At 37.9% G+C, this 25,657-nt stretch overlaps 1 protein-coding gene across 1 annotated transcript; it reads left to right on the plus strand.

The window, feature by feature from the left end:
- The first annotated feature begins 4,040 nt into the window (after nt 1-4,040).
- On the plus strand, nt 4,041-25,272 carry LOC117871694 (patatin-like phospholipase domain-containing protein 2). The gene is made up of 7 exons (XM_034759496.1): nt 4,041-4,218; nt 9,187-9,419; nt 10,504-10,569; nt 14,205-14,414; nt 16,993-17,053; nt 21,545-21,760; nt 24,799-25,272. Exons 1-7 carry the CDS (start codon nt 4,041-4,043, stop codon nt 24,933-24,935), a joined length of 1,101 nt encoding a protein of 366 aa, XP_034615387.1. The 3' UTR covers nt 24,936-25,272.
- Nucleotides 25,273-25,657: the final 385 nt, after the last annotated feature.

A 25,657-nucleotide genomic window follows, 5' to 3' on the forward strand; every position in this document is an offset into this window, starting at 1 on the left:
GCATAAAACTCCAGATGCAAATCAACACAAGTACAACCACCCACACAATACAAGACACAGTAACCACAAACACATACACACCCTCAGTGCAGCACACATTCCTTATTCACAGTCTTCACAAATCTAGGCAGATCTCCCAGTTTAACTCAACCCATGTACAATAACCCCAAATTACACACATTTCAGCTTCAGAGTGATGAGTCCGTGTGCAGCGATGGAAACAGCTACAAGCATTGTTGAGAGTTGTTTTTGTTTAGAATATCACCATGTTGAATCATCACTGGGGTTTGTGGTCTGTCATCATTCTGTTTTAAAGTTTTCAGCCATTTTTGCTTTTTTTAAAACTTTCTTTACTTATGACATTACAAATTACACCCTTGTGGGACAGCACTTGTTCTGGAGTAAGAGTGGGCATTTTTACAGTTTGTCACTTTGGAAGCAGTGTAACATAACTAAACTTGGAAAAGACACTCTTATTCCAGAATAAAAGCATCTATATGTTGAGTCATACTAGTATAACTAGATGTATAGTTATATCAGTATAATTATGCTGGTAAAATTTCCCATGTAGTTATCTCCTAAATATGTGTGTGTATGAATATAATACACACATATATATCTCCATTGGGAGAAACTTCTAAAAACCTGCTTTATAATTAATCCTAAAGGAGAGGACTCTCCTTCTTGAATGAATGAGACCTGCAAGGATTTTAAAGTCTTCTAATATTTTTTCTCTTTAGGCATTAGAGGAATTTAAAAAGTTTGAGTCCATATATGGTGCAGAGAGGAAAAAGTCAGCTGAAAAATAGGATATTTGTCAGAACCTCAAAGCCTCAGGGAATGTGCTCATATACTACTCCATATACACCATTCTGCAGTTGGGTATTTTCAGTTGCTAAATATATTGTGACACAATAAGATGTGCTGTGAGTAGCACCTAAATACTGCAGTGACTGGTACCAAAAAAAGCGTGTGTGTGTGTGTGTGACTGACTTTCATGCATGTCTCCTTTCTAAGAGTTACTCTTGTTCCTCCTTGTGGCTTAATCCTATAGTTGTCATTGACTTCAATGACAAGACTGTCTTAGTGACTTCAGGGAGAACATATCTGGGCCAAAGGCTTTTACTCCTTAACCCCAAAATAATAAAAATAATAAAAAATAGAAAAACTGAATACTGTAGGAAGAGAAGGAGGTAGCTGAAACTCTAGTTCTGTTCCCTCCATCTTCCTCCCACCCACCCACCTGTCAACCAAAGCAGAAATATTGAGCGTTTGAATTAATTCTCATTTGTTCCTTCTGTCTTAGGTAGAGGTGACTCTCACTTTTTCTATAATTCTCTTTGACTCTATGTAAGGGTTCAGTTAGCTTTAACGTGCTTTCTCTAAAGCTTCTCCATTCTTGGGGTAGGGTTTAGAGAGTTAAGATCAGAGCTTAGGCTAGCTTTAACGTGCTTTTCTGCCTTAGTCAGCTCTCAATGCTCAAATAGTGTTAGGCGCACGTGATTAGAAATCCTTTTTTTGTTGTTGTGTGGTTTTTTTTTTTTTTTTTAGTACCCCTCTACCCCGATTATAACACTGTCCTCGGGAGCCAAAAAATCTTACCGCTTTATAGGTGAAACCGCGTTATATCGTACTTGCTTTGATCCGCCAGAGTGTACAGCTCCGCCCCTCCCCCCCCCCTCGAGCACTGCTTTACCGTGTTATATCCGAATTCGTGTTCTATCGGATCGCGTTATATTGGGGTAGAGGTGTATATGTCCAGTTCTAGGTTGAACATATCCACCGTGGCTTTAAGTATAACAATCAATAATTTTCTGAAAAAAAAAAAGAATAAATAGATTTTTTTAAATTTAAATTAAATATAGATTTGTCTTTAAGAACAAACCTATTTAAAGTTAAATTTGAAATTACAGCCTATGTTAAGGCCTTAACTTAATAAAATCTATTAAATCAAGATAAAGAAAGAAAGTCAGGGCACTGCACTGATGGAAGTCACAGTCTAAGTGCCTGGACCCAGGGCTTGTTGAAGTGCTAAATCAACTTTTGGAGATCAGTAGCCTGTTCTGCAGTTGCAGAGAGACTAGTGTCTTCATTTCAGTTTATTCAACAACTTCAGTTCAATGATTAGCTCATTCAAAGTTGAGAACCAAATGGGAGTTGAAAAACAGGAATGCTTGTTTTCCTCTTGTGGTCGGTGTGTAAAAGCTAGGTCTCTGATGAGATCTTTTACTCCTAAAAATCTTGAAGGGGACTAGAAACAATCAATCCAATTAATTAATAAATTTAGTTTTATATGCAAAACATGCTTTGATAAACTTTTTATACTGTTTATGTATCCAGCACATTTAAGATAGTTTTAACTAATAAAAAAAGTAAATGTTGGTTTTGTTCATTTTTAATTGACTTCAAATTTCCATCCAAATATAGCTTGACACAAACCACAAGTGTGTGTGTGGGGGGGGGGAGGGGGGAAACCTTCTAGTGTATAAGAAAGGCATCAGTTGCCATTTGCCAACATAATAAAATCTGTAAAAATTAAGAATTGAATAATTGTAAACTAAGATATATAATTATTTAAATAAATAACATATTCTCCTGGATAGCAAAAAGAAGCACTAAATTTAGTGTAAAGGCTATATTTAGTTGCAAAGCAGCATTTTAATGGTTACCAACCAATGAGAATCATCCTTTCTTTAGGACAATAACTAAAAGTACAAATGCAAAACAAGATTAAAATTGACTTAAATAATCAAGGTTTCCTGCTTGTGATTTAAATTGTTTGATTTAAATCAATCCATCCTGCTTAAAGCAGTCTAGGAAAATGGGTTGACTTTAGAAAAGGCTGTTGGCGTAGTTTATATAAAAAAGAAACTTGTAACATTTTTTTCCCCTGTGTCAAAGTTCTGTCTTTCCCTGTGAAATAGAGTGCCAATTTCAGAATCCATTAGCTTTAACATGGTATATGCTATGATCACTTACTAAAATATTAGTTCTTGTATACAAATGCTTTTGATTATTCTGTTTGAAAAGTATGTTCTACAACTAGAAATGTTACTCATCATGCGCAGGGCTGACGAGGGGGGGGGGGGGAGGGGAAAGCCGGTACAAATTACCAAGGACTGGTGGTCCAGAAGGGGGTCCGGCGCCTGACTATGTTGCATATGTTTTTGTCTACAAATCCCATGTAAAGATTTTTAGCTGATCTACCCTTGCTGGGGGGCCTGAAAATTTTTTTCACTGGTGCCCAAACCTGCTCTTAGCGGCCCTGATCATGAGTAGGTGATAGATTTTTTTTTTTTTTAGTCCCTTGTAGAACAATTAATAATTATTGGTTTCAGAGTAGCAGCCGTGTTAGTACTCCTGTTCTTCTTTTTAATAATTATTAGTCATTAAGATGAGGAGACACTTCTCTTATAAGCCCATATATTCAGGTGTCTATTACTTTTTTGAAACAGGAGGAAAATTATATTTCTCTGTGATTCTGCTTATTTTATTTTGCATTGTGTGTTCTTGTCCTTGTAAGACAAATGGTGTAATAATGGGACATCATCAGTCTTTTTGAAAAGAGAAAATAAGGGTCTTTAAAAATTGTACAGTTCATGGGCAATACTTGATTTCACACATTTAGTACAGTGAGGTGCTCCAAGGAAGTGCTTGCAGAATTGTATATCAGTAGTACCACATAGATGCATTTCACTAAGTGGGGATTTACCTCACTAGTCCTTTTTGTGCCCATCATTTGGGAACCTTCCCATCTAGTTTCTCCCTTAATGGCAAACTATTTATTTATAGGTTTCCCAATGTTTACTACATTTAAGTAGTGTGAACTTCTCATATATAAATTGAGTAAACTTTTATTGATTTAAATTTCTAGGTTAAATTGCATTCTGATGGGTAGTTTAACTTCCTTTCTGGAAGTGAAGCCAGGGAGAAGTGCAAATGTCTATCTGATTTTGATGAATAGCAGCCCTAGTAAACTGTTGGTTTTCAGCCCTGTGATTGGATAAGAAGGATGAGTTGAGCCTCAGGTGACTTGTGGTATGACTGATTACTTGACACTAGAGACAAGGTTACTGCAGGTCATTGACCTGCTCAAATTTCTGCTCTACAGGGGCAAGGTGGGAGAGGAAACCCAGACCAAAGATGTTCGCAAAATATTTCAGAAGTGTGAGAATTTAAACAAAAAATTGAATGATGCTTTGGGTTTAGAATACTCCAGTAAGAGCAGAAATCCAAGTTTATATGTCTGTTTAGAAACTTTTAGTTTGTAAAGAAGTATTTGTTTTTCAGATGTTGTTTCTCTTCCTGAAAGTGGAACTTTTTTGACAGCTATTTTTTGTGTGTATTGTGGGTTGTTAGTTTTTTATACAACAGACTACAATGTTTAGTTAATATTAAGAATAATATTATTAGCAAACTGGTAATTAATTTGAGTCGCTCTACACTTAGGACAAGATTTTCAAAAGTGAGTAATGATTTTGGATCCTGGATCAATATCTTAAATGGGCCAGATTTTCAAAAAGTGCAAAAGACTCCAGGAAAACTCAGATATCTAATATTGGGTACACACAAATTGAGTTGCTTAAAATCACTAATTGCTTCTGATCATCGTGGCCATAGTGTGAATCTTACAGCTTGTCACTTTAAACAATTATGTTAAGTTCAACTTTTACTAATACTCAACATAAGCATTTGTGTGGGGTGATGTACATCTGCCCTTGAGTACAAGGCTGAAAGTCTGGAGATTTATGTTCTGCCATTTCTGTTGTGGGCTAGGCATGGTGGATTTGATCAGGAAGACTTGATTTAATCATGGATTTCTACATAAAAGTGCATTCTTGTTGGTTGTTATAACCTTAATACATATTCTTCACAACTCTGACATAGATGAAACCCAAACTGCTCTCTTTTACGGCCTGCTGCCATTTATAGGTTTTTCCCTTCTAGTGAGAGAATGAAGGCTACACTCAGAAAGACCTCAAGACCAGGGCCGGCTCTGGCTTTTTTGCCGCCCCAAGCAAAAAAGCCTCCCGCCGCCGGCCCCCCCGTGCGGCAGGGGAGGGCACCGAGCCCGGCCTCGGCTCCGCTCTCCCCAACCGGCCAGAGCGCCGGGGGGAGGGCGGCGAGCCCTGCCGGGGCTCCGTTCTCCCCGGCGGCCGGAGTCTGAGCGCCGTGCCGCCCCAAGCACAAGCTTGGTGGGCTGGTGCCTGGAGCCGGCCTGGCTCAAGACTTCTGGAATATGCTTCTCCGTTTCACTTTTGTTTCAACTGCCTGTCCCTCCCTTCTCACATTTATCTCCAGACTTCTTCTCCTTGTCCAGATCTATTCTGCCCCCAACAATCTTCTATTCATTGAACTTTCTGAAACTTTGCACTTTTAGAGAGAGGTAAGGGACTAACTATGTGTACACAAAGTTGCAGAGGGACAATAGGGTTGAAGTCTTATTTCTCACCTCTATATATTTATTTTATTTATTTATTTAAAAACATTTTTCTGTTAACAAGTATGTTATCTCTGGAGACACAAATCCATAGTTTGAGAACTGCAAAACTAAGCATCTCTGATGGTATCTTCTAGACTGAGCACTGAGTCCCATTGGGTAGATAGAAAGATTAACCTAAATACTGGTAATCTATACAGAAGCCCCTGGAACCTCATAAGATTGGGTCCCTAATCCATGAACTATTGGAACTCATTTACAAAACTTTTCTTAAACATTACATGAATATATTGTCTCATACTATAAGAATTTATAATCCCTATTCCATGATGAGATATATTTGAGCTATAATGTATCTTAATTAAAACTATCTTTAGATACGCTTTTTGAGAGGAAAAAGCTTTTTATCAAAAAAATCCGATTTAAATAAAAACATCAGATTTTTTTTTTTAATTATTGATTTTTATGACCCTGGGGCTAGGTCACTTAGGACCTAATTTTCAGAGGTACTGAACACTACAAACTTCACAATTAAAAGTTTGAGTGCTCAGGACCTCTGAAAAATCAGACCTTAACCTTATTCTGTCTGCTGCCAGACTTGCAAAATAGTGTTTGCTTAGGTTGGATCCTGCAACTATATCTCTCTAGTTGGATCCCTGTGCACATAGGAAGCCCTGATAACTGCAGCACTTCTGAACACACATAATAAAATGTGCGCCCACACCTATTCAAGATGAGTAGCATGCCATTAACGTGCTTTGAATTGACTGTGGTTTTGCTGTCTTTGTGATATGAAACTTCAGTCAAATATTTCATTACATTGTAGTACGAAATCCTCATGTTTTTAATGGACAAAACTGAGAATTATTTTATTTGCCAGGTTATGAAATTTGTGTGTAGTGTAACAAGGAATATTTTTGTTCAATACATAAGCAGCCAGGAAATCTTCTAATTTGTTTAGAAGCCTGCAGTCTACAATTCTGAAGTAGCACACTATTTGGCACATACTATACTTTCCACACTGGATAAAATAATTGTTGTTGGGCACACTTATATGCATGCAATATTTGAAAACTAAGCCACTGAGCTACGTAGATGCAACAAAAAATAGCATATCCTTCCTTAAAGCATGAAAAAAGCACTTGTTTTTTTCCTCTTGCTTAGACAACGTCATAATTTTTATCTTTTTAAGAATAAATACATAAAGATGGAAACTCTAACTCTTCTGAAAAAGTGTTTTAAAATGAGTATCTCTGAAACATAGACTGCTACTGTATTGTCTAGCATCGCTGACATGCTGTAATGATCAAAAAGGAATAATCTCTATTTTAGAATTTCTGTATGACTTTGTCATGAGAGAGTATTTACCTCCATAAGCAGTTCCTGGAAGCAATTGCAGTTGTGCTAAAAATCTTGAGTTTAAAAGACCACTAAACCGTGTACTTCTAAGCACATCCAAGACTTATGTTTAGAGAGAAGAATAAAACAGGCTTAACTCATGAGTAGAAATTGGATTAATCAAGAACACTCAATCTGTAGGAGTGAGTGTTTCCAAAATGACTTGTTAGTATCAGGGTTGGCTTCATTGAGCCAGGAGTAAGCAAATTTCAAACTGCTGCAAATCAGGTGCAAGAAGTGTAAGCAAAAAGTGGCTACTTTAGTAAATCAGCTGAGTCATCTGGGTAGAAGAGTAAATCTTGTTGAGAATTGAGGGCAGTCTGCACACTCTTATTTCAGTAGGTCAATCCTTATATACTTTTGTTCCATAACTCACTTCTAAAATAGATAAGTTCTGAAAAACATTTTCAGATAACCTTGCAGCATGTCAATTTGGGGATAATAACCTGTTATTTGTGAACTTGTCATTCCTTCTTTTTTTTAAACCAAGCAAATTTGCCTGTTAAGTACAGGGAAGCTCTTTAAACTATTTGTAAAGTACAGACAAAATACTTGGTATAAGAATTTAAATAAATATTTACACTGTTCTCTTATTTTGGTATCTGAATGAGCTGCTATCCTGGGTAACTTCTGACCAGTTTTGAAACTGTTGGGATGGTTTAAGTGTTTGAATATAGTCTTCCCTGACATGGTTTGATCTTCCTGGTGCAGCTAAATGTATTCCTATTTAGCTGTGGTATAAATGATTGGGTGCAGTGGCTGAAACTTCTGTGGAGGTGAAATGTATCATTTGGGGAGACAAACTAAAGTGAAAATTCAGGGAGTGGAAGTAACTGAATCTTTCTCTAAAACATTTGTCAAGCAGATCTACCATTGGCATGAAGATTCTAGAGAGAGGTAGTTCCCAAATAGGTCTGTGTACTGGCGGTTCTCCTATATAGATGTTGAACAAAACCGGTGGGAATTTTCCCCTAAAATTCCCTAAATATGGACAAGTCCTTAGTTAATGCATCTCTGAATGGTTCTAAGATGGTGTAAGACAAAGTTCAGGTACCAGTCTTGTGGATATGGTATAAGAGGAGTACTACTGCTTTGTGCTCTGATTGGGTACAGAAACAACATCATTGTCAGCAGATCTGATTGGGTACGGAAACAACATCATTGTCTTTTGCTGGAGATGGGTTAAAAGTAAGGCTACGATTTAATTGTGGGTCTTTTTAGTAAAAGTCATGGATGGGTCACAGGCAAAAAATGACAGCCTGTGACCCGTCCATGACTTATACCATAAATACCCCTGATTGAATCTTGTACTGTAAGGGGGGGTACTGTGGGGGGAGGGAGCCTGTGGCACCAGCTGTGGGGGGGAGACCTACGGTCCTGTTGCCACTCCAGCTGCAGTGGGGGGGGAGGGGTGTGAAGCCCTGGTTGGCCAGCAGCAGCTCCAGCTGCTGCCAGCAGGGGGAGCCCCAGGAGGTCAGCCGCTGCTCTGGCCGCCCCAGGATCGCTGGCGGGAGCCCTTGAGCTGGGACTGCTGCTCCTGCTGTCCCCGTGGCCAGCCCCATTGGCCGCTATCTTGAATCACAGATATTAACACAGCCCTCTACTCACTAAATGCAATATTCCAGAACTGGAGTGGGATGCAGCAATATGATTGCTTTGTGGTGGTAATTGCAGGGAGCATGTTGCACTTGTGTTTTGACTTAGTTAATTATTTCTGGGTATTGTTCAAGATATTGACTTCTTTATAAAACCATATGTGATTTAGGGCTTCTTAAGTAGCTACAAAAGGACCTCCTATCCCATATGCTCTGGTTACAGTATTAGCTCGTTGGTGAACCCTAGGTTTCCAGGTATCTTAATTTACGTTGTGGAATAATCACTTTAAAATTTGTGTGCCATGTACATTATAAACTTTCATTGTCGTTTCTATAGTAGTATGCTTATGGAAAACTCTATTGTTGTTTTCCTGGTTGCTACATAAAAGTGCAGACTTCTGAAGCATAAACTCTACAATAGACTTGATAATGAAGCACGTATGCTCTTGATGAAATTTTTTGAAAAAAATGTGATTGATCTTGTATTACAATAAACAACATACTTAAGTAATCTAGTGGCAGTGTTCAAAATACAAGTTTAGCAACTTGAACTTGAAAGTTTAGACTTAAACTAGATGAGTCATAAATAGTAATATCACTGTACTTTAAACAAAGTTTTTGTTTTAGTGCTGTGAACTGGCATGAGAAAATCTAGAAGCTTGAGACCGTGTTACTGGGGAAATAATCTTAATACTTTTATCCTCTGTAGAAATTGCCTCCAGTCTCAAAGGAAACATATATTCTGTTTTTCAGCTGAAGCTTGTGCAGATGTTCTGGGGTTAGCCAAAGAAGCCAGAAAGCGAAGTCTTGGTCCACTTCATCCTTCTTTTAATGTGATTAAGATAATAAGAGATGGACTATTCAAAAACCTTCCAGAAAATACTCACCAGTTGTCAGCAGGCAAGCTGTGTATTTCCCTGACCAGAGTGTCAGATGGCAAAAATGTGTTAGTATCTAATTTTAACTCTAAAGAAGAAATTGTTCAGGTATGTGTTACTGGTCACCATTATGACAACTTTAAAAGTTGCCTCAATTTAAGCTTTCTAAGTTTTAAGTCCAAGTGTAGATTGATCCTTGGAATTTCATTTTGCTTAATCCTTGAATAATCATGGAATAACCCCCTCAATAATAGAATGGTCACCTCAGATTTGTCATGATGTGTGTTCTTGAGGCAATGTTTATTGGGGAAACTAAACGTCAAAAATGATGCCATACGTGTTCTATTATGAAAGTTTAAAATTGTAGAATGAACATTTGCTTGAAAATTCTGCATATCCAATTAAGGTGCAAACTGTTTTATTTGTAAAAGCTGAAAGGCAATTATTTGATGAGCAAAAATGACTGAGAACTAACTAAGAATACTGCTGCTGACTGTTCTGAGCTCTTTATCTTATCCATAATGAAAGAACAAGCATGCAATGACTGTAGTCTTTTGGATTTGTATCTAATATTATACCTATTATACTCAGAGCATCTCTGTGGAGATGGAATGGTTAATTTTTTTGGCTTCTGATTTGTAAAGACACCTTTAGATAAAACCCTTGTATCCCAATATTTATTAAGAGACCTACATTCATTTTACTTAGAGGGACACTGTAAAACAAACAAACAAAAAAACAAACAAACAAAAAAAACACTTCTGTCTGGAAACTTTTCACCTTCTATTGTTAAAATAATACCTTTTCTCCCTAATTTCAATTATTTTCTTTTTTTAGTTTACTTTATGCATTTGACAACACTTCCTCTGTATAATCAGTCATTTCCTGTGGTGTTGTGGAATTTTCACAGAACAATAGGAGAGAAACCTTTTTTTAAAAAAGGAAAATGATTGATTGCAAAACTGCAAATTGGCATAGGTACTCTGGAGAGTGGGAAGGGGCAGCCGTATATATTTAAACTAATTCAAAAAGTGAGTTTTTCAACTTTATTTCAAATAGATTTCTGTCCCTTTAATATTATCATAAACTTTAACATTAAATCGAGACACTAGTGTATCGTCATTTTTATAGTAGTTTTCAGAACTAGAGAAATTGTTGTTTAACTTACTTATGTAATCTCATTTCTCCATAGGCTTTAATTTGTAGCTCGTTTGTCCCTATTTATTGTGGCCTAATTCCACCATCATTCAGAGGTGTGGTAAGTCTGCATTGTTTCCTGCTAAGTGCTAAATTTAGCTTGATAAACATGTAGGAAATTTTGAAAGATAATATATGAACATATTTTTGGTTACTCTACTGCAGGGGTCGGCAATGCTTGGCATGCAGCTTGCCAGGGTAAGCATCCTGGCGGGCCGGGCCAGTTTATTTACCTGCTGACGCGGCAGGTTCAGCCGATTGCAGCCCCCACTGGCCACAGTTTGCCGTCCTGGGCCAATGGGGGCGGCAGGAAGCCGCGGCCAGCACATCCCTCGCCCACGCTGCTTCCTGCTGCCCCCCATTAGCCCAGGACGGAGAACCGCGGCCAGTGGGGGCCGCGATCAGCGGAACCTGCTGCGTCAGCAGGTAAATAAACTGGCCCGGTCTGCCAGGGTGCTTACCCTGTTGAGCCGCGTGCCAAATGTTGCCGACCCCTGCTCTACTCTGTGCAAAAGTTAAAGCCAGATATAGCTTCAATACCATGAACTCTGAGTCAAGTACTCATTTTTAGTAAAGTAACATTACATATGTAAGAAGATACAAAAGGGAAGCTAATGGCCTTGTTTACAGCAGTTTTTTCCCCCCTTTAGATGGAAATTTAACAGAGTTAGGTGACACGCTTGCTAAAAGACTGGCTTATTTAAATGAGCACTTAGCAACTGTAGGAAGGCTTAAGAAAAATGTGTAGTGTAGGCACAGCCAGTGAGACCATCTAGGTGAGTAAGGGTGCAGGGCTGGTCTCTTAAACGCTTGTCAGGAAAGAAGTATCCTAGTAACAGACCACATTGCACTTCTATATGTTTCGCGGCAGATCCACTTAATACACAGTAACATGAATGCAAATAAGCTATTTAGTGCAAATTTAAAGTTGCATTTTTAAACAGGATATAACTTAGTTTGAGTTTTCAATTTAACTTCAGTATGGGGAGATTCTTTTAAAGGTGAAGTGTTAATTGTTCTCTTTCAGCACAGCCCAAGAAATAATGGTTAAAAGGCCTCTTTTTTTAACACAACATATTTCAAAGCCATCCTTAGAATTTTGAAATCTCCCATTAATGACTGTCTACACCAAATCATTGCAAGGTGCCATTGCTTGGAATGGCTCAAGTTTTCTTGCAACACACATACAACACCTACTCTCTGCTACCCCTCAACTCCCCTCTTTTTTACTAAAAATGAGGGAAGTTAAAAGTCAAACAAGTTATTGCAACATTATGATTTAACACAAACAAGTCAGAGATGCATGTGCATTGTGGGAAAGTTAATCTTACTACCTTAACCTGTTTTGTGTTAAACCATAATGTTGCATCAACTTAATTGTTTTGCTTTCATCAGCCTTTTTTAGTAAAAACAGGAAGAAGGAAGAGGGTCAAGCATTGAAAGAAAACTGAAGGCTTTCCAAATAATGGTGAGGGTTGTAACATGGTCTTCATCCCTATGCACTGCAGAGGCAAGGACTTAATAATGGTTCATTGCAACATTTGGTTCAGATAGCCTTTATTGGGATATCTCTCATTTCTAAGAATGGCCTTGAAATATGTTGCCTTACAAACATTGTTTCTTGGGACTTGCTGAAAGATAACAACCATTAAAACATCGCCCCACCCTTCATATTTAAGTAACATTGGAAAGCAGCAATGTTCAAGTTGACTCAGAAGCATTTTCAAAAGCTACCTTATGCATGTTTCTAAAGCTTTTCTATATCCCTACCTCTTTAAGCTGGGGCAAAGTGTTATGAAATAGGACATTGGACTGGATCCAAGGTTTAGGTGGATCCAGGCTAATCTGGCTATTCAGTTCTCGTTGGTTGGACAATAACGTTATCTAAAAGGGCTTAGTTCAAACTACAAAAACATACAAGTGTTGATTCTCTGAATATCCTCCCTGTATAAAAAGGTGACTGCCTTCTTTTGACCTATCCTGCCCAATAAAGATTCCATAACAGGCTCTTGAATTCTTGTTTGCAGGGAAATGGAAGTGAAAAATTAAATGTGTCTGTGTCAAGGTGGAAACTTTCTTGAGGACTCCAAATGTTTTGGAAATTGACTTTCCCATTCCTATACATAGAGAAGAGAAATAGGAGCTCTGTTTCGGCCTTGAAGAGGAGACTTAGCTTGCTAATTTATAGAGTCAGAGATTTTATAATTAAGGCCCCAATTCTGCAACCACTTATGCATATACCTAAGTGTTTCCCAGTAGGGGGGGCCTGAGGTTGTAAGACTGTTGCTATTATAAGCCTGATTTAACACACAACCACCATACTGAAATTACTCTCTGCTTGAAACTTTTGAATGTGCTCTCTTGTGGGAAGGTGATTGGTAATCAAGCAAGACCTCTTTCAGATATGAGAATTCTGGATAGATGTGGAGAGACTTTTCACATCTTGAAAAGCTGGATTTTTCTGGTAACATCCTATCAAATATGGATATTGTAGAAATTCTAAAATGATATATTTTAGGAGTTCGTGCATAGAAGCCTTTTGAGAAGGCTTGGTGCTGAAATGTATAGCCATGTGCCTTGAATATTTTAACCTTGGAGTTGGGTGGTCTTGGTAGAGCTTTTAAACTTAATTCTTGTGGAGCTTAGGCACAGCAGGCTGCCAGATCTGTAAAGTCCATAGATGTAGTCTGGCTCAGAAGAATTTAGCAGCATCACGTACACCTGACATTCCAAACCAATAAACAGCATCTCTTAAAAATGTTCTCAGAATTTTTGTTTAATATTACAAAACTATTTACTAATCTGCAACAACATTAGTTATGTCTTCTAAAAATGTACACCTGGAAATATGAAGTTAAGGTTTTTATAGCAATGTTAGCTTGAATGTGTTTCATCCTCAGTCAGTAATATTAAGCTCTAAGATTAGAAAACATTACATACGTGGAACAGGGCTAAATTAGAGGTGCAAGACAGTGATTTGTCAAAATACCAAAATTGGCTGTTGGACTTGGTGGGATGAGGTGTAGAACCTGAAACCACTTCTAAACTCACATTTTGAAAATGACTAGATGGTAAGATAGTAGTATCATTTTTTAAAGGTTTCAAGAGTGTTAAGGTTTACTTGCAATTTTTTCCTTTCTAGTTGTTTGTGGAGCTTTTTTATAATAATAATCTGAAATAGTTTCTTCTGAAAGTCTAACATCTTTTATAGTTATTTAAGCAGTTACTTTATTGCCAAGGAACTCAACTTTAGCTTCCAATACTTAGAACTTCTTTTAAAGAATTGATTTCATCTTGTGTTTTTTCTTTTGTGGGAGAGCACTGTGGGCAATTCTGGGATTGTGTCCCGTTCTGGTGAAGGGGAGGCAGCTCCAACCTTGCCTGCACTGTGCAGAGCAGAATTACGACCCAAAGAGTGAAGCAATTTCTTCTCTATTACAAAACTTCAAGCACATTTATTAACAATATTCTAGTTTTTCAGAGAATTAGGAAATATGTTGGCTTTAAAACTGCAATAAGGAAATATATTTTTATACAAAATCAAAAAAGTTGGCCTCTGTGCATATGCAGAGACAAACTTCTGATTTTAAGTTCTATTTTAAAATTTTAGGTGCTATTTAACTAATACGGGAAGTTTGGTTTTATAGAAATTGTTTGTCTGGCATTAAACTCTCCCTTTTTTATTATTCTTTACAGCGTTATGTTGATGGTGGAATCAGTGACAACTTACCTCAGTATGAATCTAAGAATACCATCACGATTTCTCCTTTCTCTGGGGAGTGCGATATTTGCCCAAAGGGGAACTCTGCAAACTTCCATGAAATGAATGTTACTAATACCAGCATTCAGTTCAGCTTAGGGAACATTTACCGTCTAACACAAGCACTCTTTCCACCAGAACCCAAGGTAATACATGTCCTCTTACATGGTTCATAATAGAATATTTTGCATTTAAAGGCCAAAATTGTTGCAGAAGCAATTTGAGCAGCAAGGATCTTAGTTTAACATCTAGCCAAATAAGCTTTTCTGATGACATCTGGTGTTGCTGCTTTTCTTTCATCACTTCCATGAATACTTAATTCTTTTTATGTTCGTTTTGCTTTTCAAGACTAAAATAAAATATTTTTCTCTTGGATTCCTAGATTCTAGGACTGGAAGGGACCTCGAGAGGTCATCGAGTCCAGTCCCCTGCCTGCATGGCAGGACCAAATACTGTCTAGACCATCCCTGATAGACATTTATCTAACCTACTCTTAAATGTCTCCAGAGATGGAGATTCCACAACCTCCCTAGGCAATTTATTCCAGTGTTTAACCACCCTGACAGTTAGGAACTTTTTCCTAATGTCCAACCTAGACCTCCCTTGTTGCAGTTTAAGCCCATTGCTTCTTGTTCTATCCTTAGAGGCTAAGGTGTACACGTTTTCTCCCTCCTCCTTATGACACCCTTTTAGATACCTGAAAACTGCTATCATGTCCCCTCTCAGTCTTCTCTTTTCCAAACTAAACAAACCCAATTCTTTCAGCCTTCCTTCATAGGTCATGTTCTCAAGACCTTTAATCATTCTTGTTGGTCTTCTCTGGACCCTTTCCAATTTCTCCACATGTTTCTTGAAATGCGGTGCTCAGAACTGGACACAGTACTCCAGCTGAGGCCTAACCAGAGCAGAGCCGAGTAGAGCGGAAGAATGACTTCTCGTGTCTTGCTCACAACACACCTGTTAATACATCCCAGAATCATGTTTGCTTTTTTTTGCAACAGCATCACACTGACTCATATTTAGCTTGTGGTCCACTATAACCCTAGATCCCTTTCTGCCGTACTCCTTCTTAGACAGTCTCTTCCCATTCTGTATGTGTGAAACTGATTTTTTCTTCCTGAGTGGAACACTTTGCATTTGTCTTTGTTAAACTTCATCCTGTTTAACTCAGACCATTTCTCCAGTTTGTCCAGATCATTTTGAATTATGACCCTGTCCTCCAAAGCAGTTGCAATCCCTCCGAGTTTGGTATCCTCCACAAACTTAATAAGCGTACTTTCTATGCCAATATCTAAGTCGTTAATGAAGATATTGAACAGAGACGATCCCAAAACAGACCCCTGCGGAACCCCACTTGTTATGCCTTTCCAGCAGGATTGGGAACCATTAATAACAACTCTCTGAGTACGGTTATCCAGCCAGTTATGCACCCACCTTATAGTAGCCCCATCTAAATTGTATTTGCCTAGTTTACGGATAAGAATATCATGCGAGACCGTATCAAATGCCTTACTAAAGTCTAGGTATACCACATCCACAGCTTCTCCCTTGTCCACAAGGCTCGTTATCCTATCAAAGAAAGCTATCAGATTGGTTTGACATGATTTGTTCTTTACAAATCCATGCTGGCTGTTCCCTATCACCTTACCACCTTCCAAGTGTTTGCAGATGATTTCCTTAATTACTTGCTCCATTATCTTCCCTGGCACAGAAACCTTGTTCCTGTGTTTACATTTCTAGCACTGCAAATTACTCTGTATAAGCAGTAGTGTACAAATCTGAAGTAGAGTGTGCAAGGTTATAGCCTGTTCATGTCCAGCCACCAACCAGCACAGGCTTTGAAACTGGTACAATTAAAGCTAAAGATCTTCAAAAATCTGTTTGATACGTGCATGATGCAGCCAGAACAGCTCAAAAGTGGTTATTGACCACCACAGAACTTGTCCTTTTTCTGAATGGGGACTGCTGAAGGTGTCTGCGGATGGGAGGTACTAGAGCAAAAATACGGTGTTTTAATAATCAAATGCCTGATAACTTTGGATGCTTTAAAATCAATTTTTTTTTCTTTCTGGCTAGTTGCAAGCGAACACTCTTGTAGGTGATGAGTTTATCTATACTTTGTTCTTAAACTTTTCTGCTTACCTGGGCTTTAAACATTCTGTGTTTTTGTTTGTTTGTTTGTTTGTCTAGGACTTTGAAAATGTGCAATACCAGCTGAACCATCAGGCCACCTAGTAACACCGGTTATCGGGGAGACCCAAGTTTGGGATTAATCATGAAATTCAGCCTCCCTGGGAGAATTGCACAGTTGGCTGTCTTAGGTTTCAGAAGTGGCAAGGGGAGAAAGTTAAGGGGGCGGGGGTGATCTGTGTGTCTGATCAAAAAAAGCAACTTAGGGAGACCGTAAGGAAAGAAATTTTTTACAAGCTTAATATGTTAATTTGATGCTTTGGTACAACTGGAAAAGCACTGTTAGAAGTTTAGCAATATCTTGATCAATGGCATATGTTTACAAGTTGAAAGATGACTTAATTTATGTATCGTCACAGCAGATGTGAATACGTCACTTTAAAACTTTTATTATAGTTTGACAGTCATGGAAATTGTCTTCCACATATGACTAGTGTAAGTGAATAAAGCAGCCATTCGCTCTGTGAACTGGTGGTTTTCACTTTGAATCTTCCATCTGATGGCTGACTGACGTGCTGTGCCCTGTGTTTGCAGGTACTAGGAGAGATCTGTGAACAAGGATATTCAGATGCACTTAGATTTTTGAAAGAAAATGGTATGTTAAATTTGTTTGTCATTATCAATACTTAATGTGACTCTCTACTTATCTTTTTTTTTGGGGGGGGGGGATGGACAAGTTAAAACAAAGCTCCTTTGAGACAAAGTGAATGTCATCATGAAAAGATAACCAGTTTAGTTCAGCCATTCAGTAGGCAATAATCTTTTAATAGTAATAATTTACTTGAGCAATTTTATTAAGTTGCTGAAATTGCTGTCCTTATGCTGTTGTGTGAGGTCCTACCTTAAGTTTGATTTCCTACAGTCTGGTTCTCTCTTGTTTTTTCATGCCTGTGCAAAGGGTGGGGGGGTGTAAAATGACACCAGTTAAGAGTGATAGACTGTTATACCCACTTTACACAGATGTAAATGACTATTCAAAGACACAAATATTGTAGAAGTGGAGCAAAGGAATTGGTTGTACTATAGAGAAATATGAGAGCATGAAATTGGGAGGCTTTCATAATAAAGAGACTGATTGTCTTATAATTTCCCACTGAAGTTCAGATCTGTCTGCAAAGTCAGAGAAATAGAAATAGAAATAAATATAGTCCTGTTCATGGAATAAGAAAGCGTATCGACTGTAACATTCTTAAACCTATTTGTTGGGACTTACATTTCTCAGAGACAGACTAATATTTAACCTGGAAAAGTTTTTTGGGTTCTAGATAAAATACTCGGGGTTATGGTTGAACAGAAATAAGATACCAGTACCACTCAAAATCTTAACACAGAGTCAATAAGCCTCTGAAGTTTGTATAATTAATGTATTTCTAAATGTAGAGGTTGAGTGTTAAGATATGTTGATACAAGCAACACGTTCAGAATCTGACATTCTGTGTTCATAAAAAGATGGAAAATCTAGATTCTGGTAGGAGAGTTCCAAGATAAGTGGTGAATGAAGAGCTTCGGTCTGCGATGAGCTTTGACAACATCATTTCTGTAATATGTCTGATAAGAGAACTTATTAATTCACACTATTGCTCTTATAACTGTCATCTGTAATGGCAAGTGATTGTCCCCCTTCCTTATGTAAGGCCTTCTCTGGACTAGCAAAACAGATGTGCCAGCCACTGTTTTGGCCACCATTGCTTCCCTGTAACATACAATGCATCCACAAACACAGTAGGTCCCAACAGTGCATAGTCAGTCATGCTACCACTTGGCTTACACTTGCAAATCACCAGCACATCATCTACTGTCTTGTCAGTCTCCGTTGGTGCACTGTTGACGTATATATCAAGTGCTAGTACAGCAACTGTGTTTGTGCAGTTGGCCCTCCCAGCGTATTCCCAGAATGCTTCTGCACACATGCAAAAATAGAAGAAATGTGAAATAGGATGCCTCATATGGATGCATTGCACTATGGCAACTTGCATCAATACAGATGTGTAGTATAGGCATAGCCAAATACATTCATTCCCTTACTGTAACTGCTTTGTTGTATGTAACAGTTCAAATTTCATGAAGAATTTTCTGCTTATGATCTTGGTGTTTTTGAAGTAAGTTAATTGGATCTTTAAGAAACAAACAAAAAAAGGTTGGTTAACAATGGTCTGATACCATTAACAATTGATCAAAATAATAAGTATATATGGAACCAGAAGTCTTCCCATGAATTATCACAATAACTACATCTCTTCTCCTCCTCCCCCCCCCCCAATCATTCCTCAATCATTATCTTCCTCCTGAAAATCTGCCTATAGTTGAAATTACTGAATGTTATCAAAATTGAATACCTTTTAGTAAACACTTTTCTATATATTTAGTTTCACTTCAGCTGAGAATTTGCACAAATCTACATTATATACTGTTGCTTTTGGTTTTCCAGCAATACCTGTAAGTGCAATATGCATTATATTGTCACCTAATTAATTTTGCTGCACTTGTATGCAGATAGAAATACTGCATGAACAGTGGCTTACTTTTGCTACTCTTTTTTTTAGAAATTGAGAACTCAAAGAACATTTTTGGATACGTAATTTTGCACTCAATAGCTAGCACTGTTTTCAGAAAGAACTTTGCTAGAGGTTTTGGCAGTAAGATATGGAAAGTATGCGTCTGTATGCACCTTATGTTGGGCACCCATCAGTTTCTCCGGATAAACAGTTGGGCTCAATCAATACTTGGATACACCTTGAAGGTGTTGTAGATACAATAGGTGGCACTAGTTCCTTGAGCTAATGTCCCAAAATATAGTGTGCAGTGGCATTGACCTTCAGATGAGATGTAAAAGTGCTGGGTCATTTAAAAAACTTATGGCACATTTTGTACGCATAGACGGAAATAGTGTGCAGCAGACACCACTGATTTTGTTGACTTAATGTACCCCCTCTACACACATGCACATCATGCATCATTTGAAAGCTTATTATGTCTACCTTAAAATGAAAGATGATCTAGAGCTGATGTATACTGTGGTTTCTTTTTTGCATGCTCTTAACTCATGGATTCTTTCAGCTTCAAGTTGATGCCCTAGTCTAGCGTTGTCTGTCTGTCTGTCTCATTATTCTATCAGCATGGAAGGGGGACATAGGCACAGGTCCTGGTGGGTGACTAAGAACACTTTGCCATTGATATATCATCACTGCATCTTGCTAAAGAAAGGGCTCTGTAGAAAATAATTTCTGTACTCATAGCTGCTCTGATTGTTCCTACCTTGCCAGACTTAAATTTGGTCGTCTTGGCCATGTCAGCAAATGTTTTGATGCCAGATTTCTTGACTGGACTGAGGAAGCTATGTGTACCATTGGAATCAAGTGCACTTCTTACAGATCTCTCCATTTGTACTTCACCAAGATCTGCTATTTTCGGTAGAGACTCTTGCACAACTGATGTTACATGCAGTCCAGTAACTATGTTGATGATCACCTCTTGATGTGATTCAGGTCAAATGGGTTTGTCATATTGTTGATGACATGGTTGGTGAGAGTTGTAACGTGGTCTTCATCCCTATGCACTGAAGAGGCAAGGACTTATTTGCAGACTTTGTCTTCACTACTTCTTCTTAGCCCACTTCTTTCTCTCCTAGCTTTTGCATAATCATAATATGAAACTTTGTATTGTCACCTCTAATGTGAACACTGACCTGTGCATAAGTGTCACAGAATTAAAAAGCTAGCTTCTAGAACATTTCAAAGGGTAATACTGCATGCATAGACAATTATATATTAAACCTTCTACCAGGCAGACTAATACTACATTAGGAATTCACATAAATTTATTATCTACCCACTATGCAGTACAAACAGTGGTCGCACAATTGATTGCTACTGCTGTACAACTTTCAGTGTGAGACTGATCTGGTCAGCAAATTTTACTTAAATATAGAGAAGAGTTATCGCTTGTGACACTTTGACAGTTAAGAATACGCGATGTGAAAACATTTCATGTTTGTATACCGCACAATGTTGTATTTGCCATTTTTGCACATGCTAAACAGCTCCATCGTTCCTGGGGGGAGGGGGGAAAATTATCCAGGCAAAACCAAAAAATACCCTTTAGTACATTGTTTGGTAGCTTTTACCAATAAACCCCACACAAAGGAGTTGAACTTAACTGAAACAGTAAAAACTTTAGTCATAATGCAGTGTTTCTGGATTGCAAAAAATGGCATTTTCTCATTTTGGGTACCATTGTTTCACCTTGCCTGCTGGCTTATACTTGACAGCTCCACATCATGCCTCATTTAAATGGACATAAAATAAACTTGCAAATGATTTATGATGTGGGAGTGTATTCTGTAGGTAGATTAAACTCCAAAAATAAGGCCCTTTTTTTGCAGAATTGCCACATGCCTAAGGTGATCCCATGCCATTGCCAGGTTATGACTTCAGTGATTGTATATATTCCCTATGTAGATTCAGTTGACAGCTTTAATTTTTTCTTCAGCTCCTATCCTAAAATGATACCTGGTCCTGCAAATGGTCTAAAGAAGATAGTAAGCATGGGCCTGATCTTGCAAATCCTTATTCACATGAGACCCTTAAAGTCCTGCATTTCACCTCTGGTAGATGAAGTCTTGCCTGTTTGTAAAGCAGTGGTTATCAACCAGGGGTCTGAGGCCCCCTGGGGGGCTGTGAGCAGGTTTCAGGGGAGCCGCCAAAATAAACCAGAGAGCAGGGTTGGCGTTAGTCAGTGGGCCCCAGGGAAGAAAGCCAAAGCCCGAGCTCCACTGCCCGGGGCTGAAGTTGAAACCTGAACCCTGCCGCATGGGGATGAAACCAACTTAGCTTCACGGAGCTCCCCGTGGCATGGGGCCTCAGGCAGTTGCTCTGCATGCTATCCCCGAACACTGGCCCTGGCTTTTAATCTACTGGATATGCAGGAAAAGCACTTTTTGTGGCACAGGTGGGCCGTGGAGTTTTTATAGCATGTTGGGGGTGGGGCTCAGAAAGAAAAAGGTTGAGAACACCTGTTGTAAAGGATTCTGGGATCTTTTGAATGACAGCTATCATAAATGTGAGTTCGTTCTTTCTCATTTCCCCAGATATTCTTAACGATTCGGTTTATGTCGACTTGTCATTAAAGAAAAACCCTCAGGAACTCATAGAGGACACTGACTTTACAAACAAGAAAACTATTCCACAGAGGAAGGGCACAGAGGAGATGTTGAAGACAAAAATGCTTAATAACCAGCTAAAGCTAAACACATGGCCATTGGATGAAAGAATTTTTGAGCATCTACCTCCTAGACTTCGTAAAGGTATAGGCTTGAGAATATCTTCCAATAACTTTGAATGCCAATAATGTTTTATAAATGACTCGAACTAGTTCTCATCTTGACAATATCTTCTGATAATAGAAAATACAAAACTATCTTGCATAAGATGATAATGTAAAATCGACTGTAGTTTTTAATTGATTAAAGTAACCCAGAGCAGTTCTTTAAATAGTTATAAGGTATGATCACATAAGAAAAATAAAGTTGTATTTGGCTTCAGAAACTGGCAAGATGGAAGCTAGTTTCACAAGTCACTTAACTGTAGTTTAGTAGAGCATAACTGAGGTGTAGTGCCATAAACTGGGTACTGATTAATTTTGTGGATATATTTATAATAACTTGGGCTGTCAAGTGATTAAAAAAATTGATTGCACAATTAAACAGTAATAGAATACCATTTATTTTTTGTCTTCTACATTTTCAAATATATCGATTTCAGTTATAACACAGAATAAAGTGTTATAATACAAAGTGTACAGTGCTCACTTTATATTTATTTTTATTACAAATATTTGCACTGTAAAAATCAAAAGAAATAGTATTTTTCAATTCACTTAATACAAGTTCTGTAGTACAGTCTCTTTATCATGAAAGTTGAACTTACAAATGTAGAATTATGTACAAAAAAAAATTAAAAATGTAAACCTTTAGAGTTGAAAAGTCCAATCAGTCTTACTGCTTATTCAGCCAATCGCTAAAAGTTGGTTTACATTTGCAGGAGATAATGCTGCCCACTTCTTTTTTACCGTGTCACCTGAAAGTGAGAACAGGCGTTCAGATGGCACTGTTGTAGTCAGCGTCACAAGATATTTACGTGCCAAATGCCCTAAAAATTCATATGTTCCCTTCATGCTTCAACGACCATTCCAGAGGACATGCATCCATGCTGATGACCGGTTCTGCTCGATAACGATCCAAAGCAGTGCGGACTGATGCATGTTCATTTTCATCATCATGAGTCAGATGCCACCAGCAGAAGGTTGATTTTCTTTTTTGGTGGTTCACGTTCTGTAGTTTCCACATTGGAGTGTTGCTTGTTTAAGACTTCTGAAAGCATGTTCCCTTGTCCCTTTCAGATTCTGGAAGGCACTTCAGATTCTTAAACCTTGGATCAAGTGCTGTAGCTATCTTTAGAAATCTCACATTGATACTTTCTTTGTGTTTTGTCAAATCTGCTGTGAAAGTGTTCTTAAAACAAACATGTGCTGGGTCATCATCCGAGACTGCTATAACATGAAATATATGGCAGAATGCAGTTAAAACAGAGCAGGAGACATACAATTCTCCCCCAAGGAGTTCAGTCACAAATTTATTAAACACATTATTTTTTAATGAGTGTCATCAGCATGGAAGCATGTCCTCTGGAATGGTGGCTGTAGCATGAAGGGACATACGAATGTTTAGCATATCTGGCACGTAAATATCTTGTAGTGCTGGCTACAAAAGTGCCATGCGAACATGCCTGTTCTCACTTTCCAGGTGACATTGTAAATAATAAGCAGGCAGCATTATCTCCTGTAAATGCAAACAAACTTGTTTGTCTTTGATTGGCTGAACAAGAAGTAGGACTGAGTGGACCTGTAGGCTCTAAAGTTTTACATGGTTTTGTTTTAAAGTGCAGTTATGTAACAAAAAAAATCTACATTTGCACTTTCATGATAAAGAGATTGCACTACAGTACTTGTATGAGGTGAATTGAAAAATACTATTTCTTTTGTTTATCATTTTTAGAGTGCAAATATTAGTAATCAAAAATAATATAAAGTGAGCACTGTACAGTTTGTATTTTGTATTGTAATTGAAATCAATATATTTGAAACTGTAGAAAAAATCCAAAAATATTTAATAAATTTCACTTGGTATTCTGTTGCTTAACAGTGTGATTAAAACTGTGATTAATCACGATTAATTTTTTTAAATTGCAATTATTTTGAGTTCATCGCATGAGTTAACTGCAATTAATCGATAGCCCAAATAATAACCACAATAACATGGTATGAACAATCCTATGTGAGAAGTATTTCAAATGCCTTACAAATTAAATCTTTAATCACTAATATTTTAATTATAATTCATTAACTAAAATTGGATAAATAAGAACTTGAAGTCATCATCAAAACTAATGACTAAATAAAACCCTTATGTTTCAGAGAACAAAACTTAACAGGTATATACTAAACATTTCTGGATTACTGTCCCTAAATTTACCTTAGATTAGGTAGGTGCCTGTAGACCTTGACCAGCAATTTAAAGCCTGAAATATGTGACTTATGATTTAGGAAAACAAGTAAATTACATAAAGAAACATGAAAATTGTGAAAGCAGAGTTGTTTGATGGACAAAACACAAAACTGGAATTTGGGGAAACCTGGGTGCTATTGCCAGCCTTATTATGAATGTTAGGTGACTTGTTATGTGAACATGGACCAATGTCCTTGATTTTTATCAGCCAGTAAAATAGGATGCTGACATTTACCCATCTTTGTAATGTTGTCTGAGGTCTATAGCTTAAAAGCAAATAGAAGCGCTAAGTACTATTTTAACTTTCCTCTGTAGTGTGATGCATTTTAAATAGAAAAAGTTTGTTTTAGCACTAATATTTTGTGACATAGGGCTTGTCTAAATGAACATGTTAGTTCACAGTAAGCTGGGGTGTAAATGTATCCTGCACTAGTGTGCTGTGCTGCCCGCTAAATGTCTTTGTAGACCTTGTTGCCATGCTCTAAAAGCTCCCTAAAACAGGAGTAGATCAAAGCACATTAGAAAACTTTGTGTGTGGCAGCCAGGTCTACATAGACACTTCGTGCACAGCATGCAAGTGGGGGGTAGATTTACATCCTAGCTTGCCACAAACTAAGTGCTCATTTAGTTAATGTTGCTTGTCAATTGTGCTTCAATATTAATCACCCTTCTAGAACACTAAAAGACATCACTACACCTAAAATAACTTGTTTGAACAGTAAATTTAAAACCAAAAATGTATTCTAAAAGCTGTTTTTTAAAAAATCCTTATTTTCCAGCATTACAAGAAGCTTGTAAAGAGAAGAGCGGGTTCTATGCCCAGCTCTCTAAACTCTTACCAATGCGAGTGATGTCTTATCTGATATTGCCATATACCCTGCCAGTGGAGTCTGCCTATTCTGTTGCTTTAAGGTGAGGTTCTATTTAAGAATATTATAGAACCCATACTTCTGGCTCATTAAGATTTCTTTTATTCTTTTTCATTTATTATTTTTATAGTCATGACTAACAAGCTAACAGTGTATTAAGTGTTCTGAAACGCACTGAAGACTCGACTTTGAGTTCTAGAACTGTTTCTAGCATGTATGTAAATTGTAGCTTATGTTCCCTTCCCCATATTCAGGGCTGGCTCCAGGCACCAGCGAAACACGTGCCTGAGGCGGCACATGCTGAAGGGCGGCATTCTGGCCATTCTTGGGGCGGCTCAGTCTGAGCGGCTTTTTTTTGCTTCGGCAGTTTGGGCGGCTTTTTTTTTTTTTTTTTTTTTTTTTCGCTTGGGGCGGCAAAAATGGTAGAGCCGGCCCTGCTCATATTGCTTCATCTTTCAGATGTTTTCTGTGCAGAGCTAACAGCCTTTAATAAAAGCTTGCTAACTGAAAGATGGATAGAAAAGGGGAGACTTCTAGAATTCCATATGTATTTAGTCTTTTTAATATATGAAAAAAGAACAGGAGTACTTTTGGCACCTTAGAGACTAACAAATTTATTAGAGCATAAGCTTTCGTGGACTACAGCCCACTTCTTCGGTATGCATCCGAAGAAGTGGGCTGTAGTCCACGAAAGCTTATGCTCTAATAAATTTGTTAGTCTCTAAGGTGCCACAAGTACTCCTGTTCTTTTTGTGGATACAGACTAACA

The sequence above is a fragment of the Trachemys scripta genome, chromosome 1 (assembly GCF_013100865.1).
Source record: "Trachemys scripta elegans isolate TJP31775 chromosome 1, CAS_Tse_1.0, whole genome shotgun sequence".
Classification (NCBI taxonomy): domain Eukaryota; kingdom Metazoa; phylum Chordata; order Testudines; family Emydidae; genus Trachemys; species Trachemys scripta.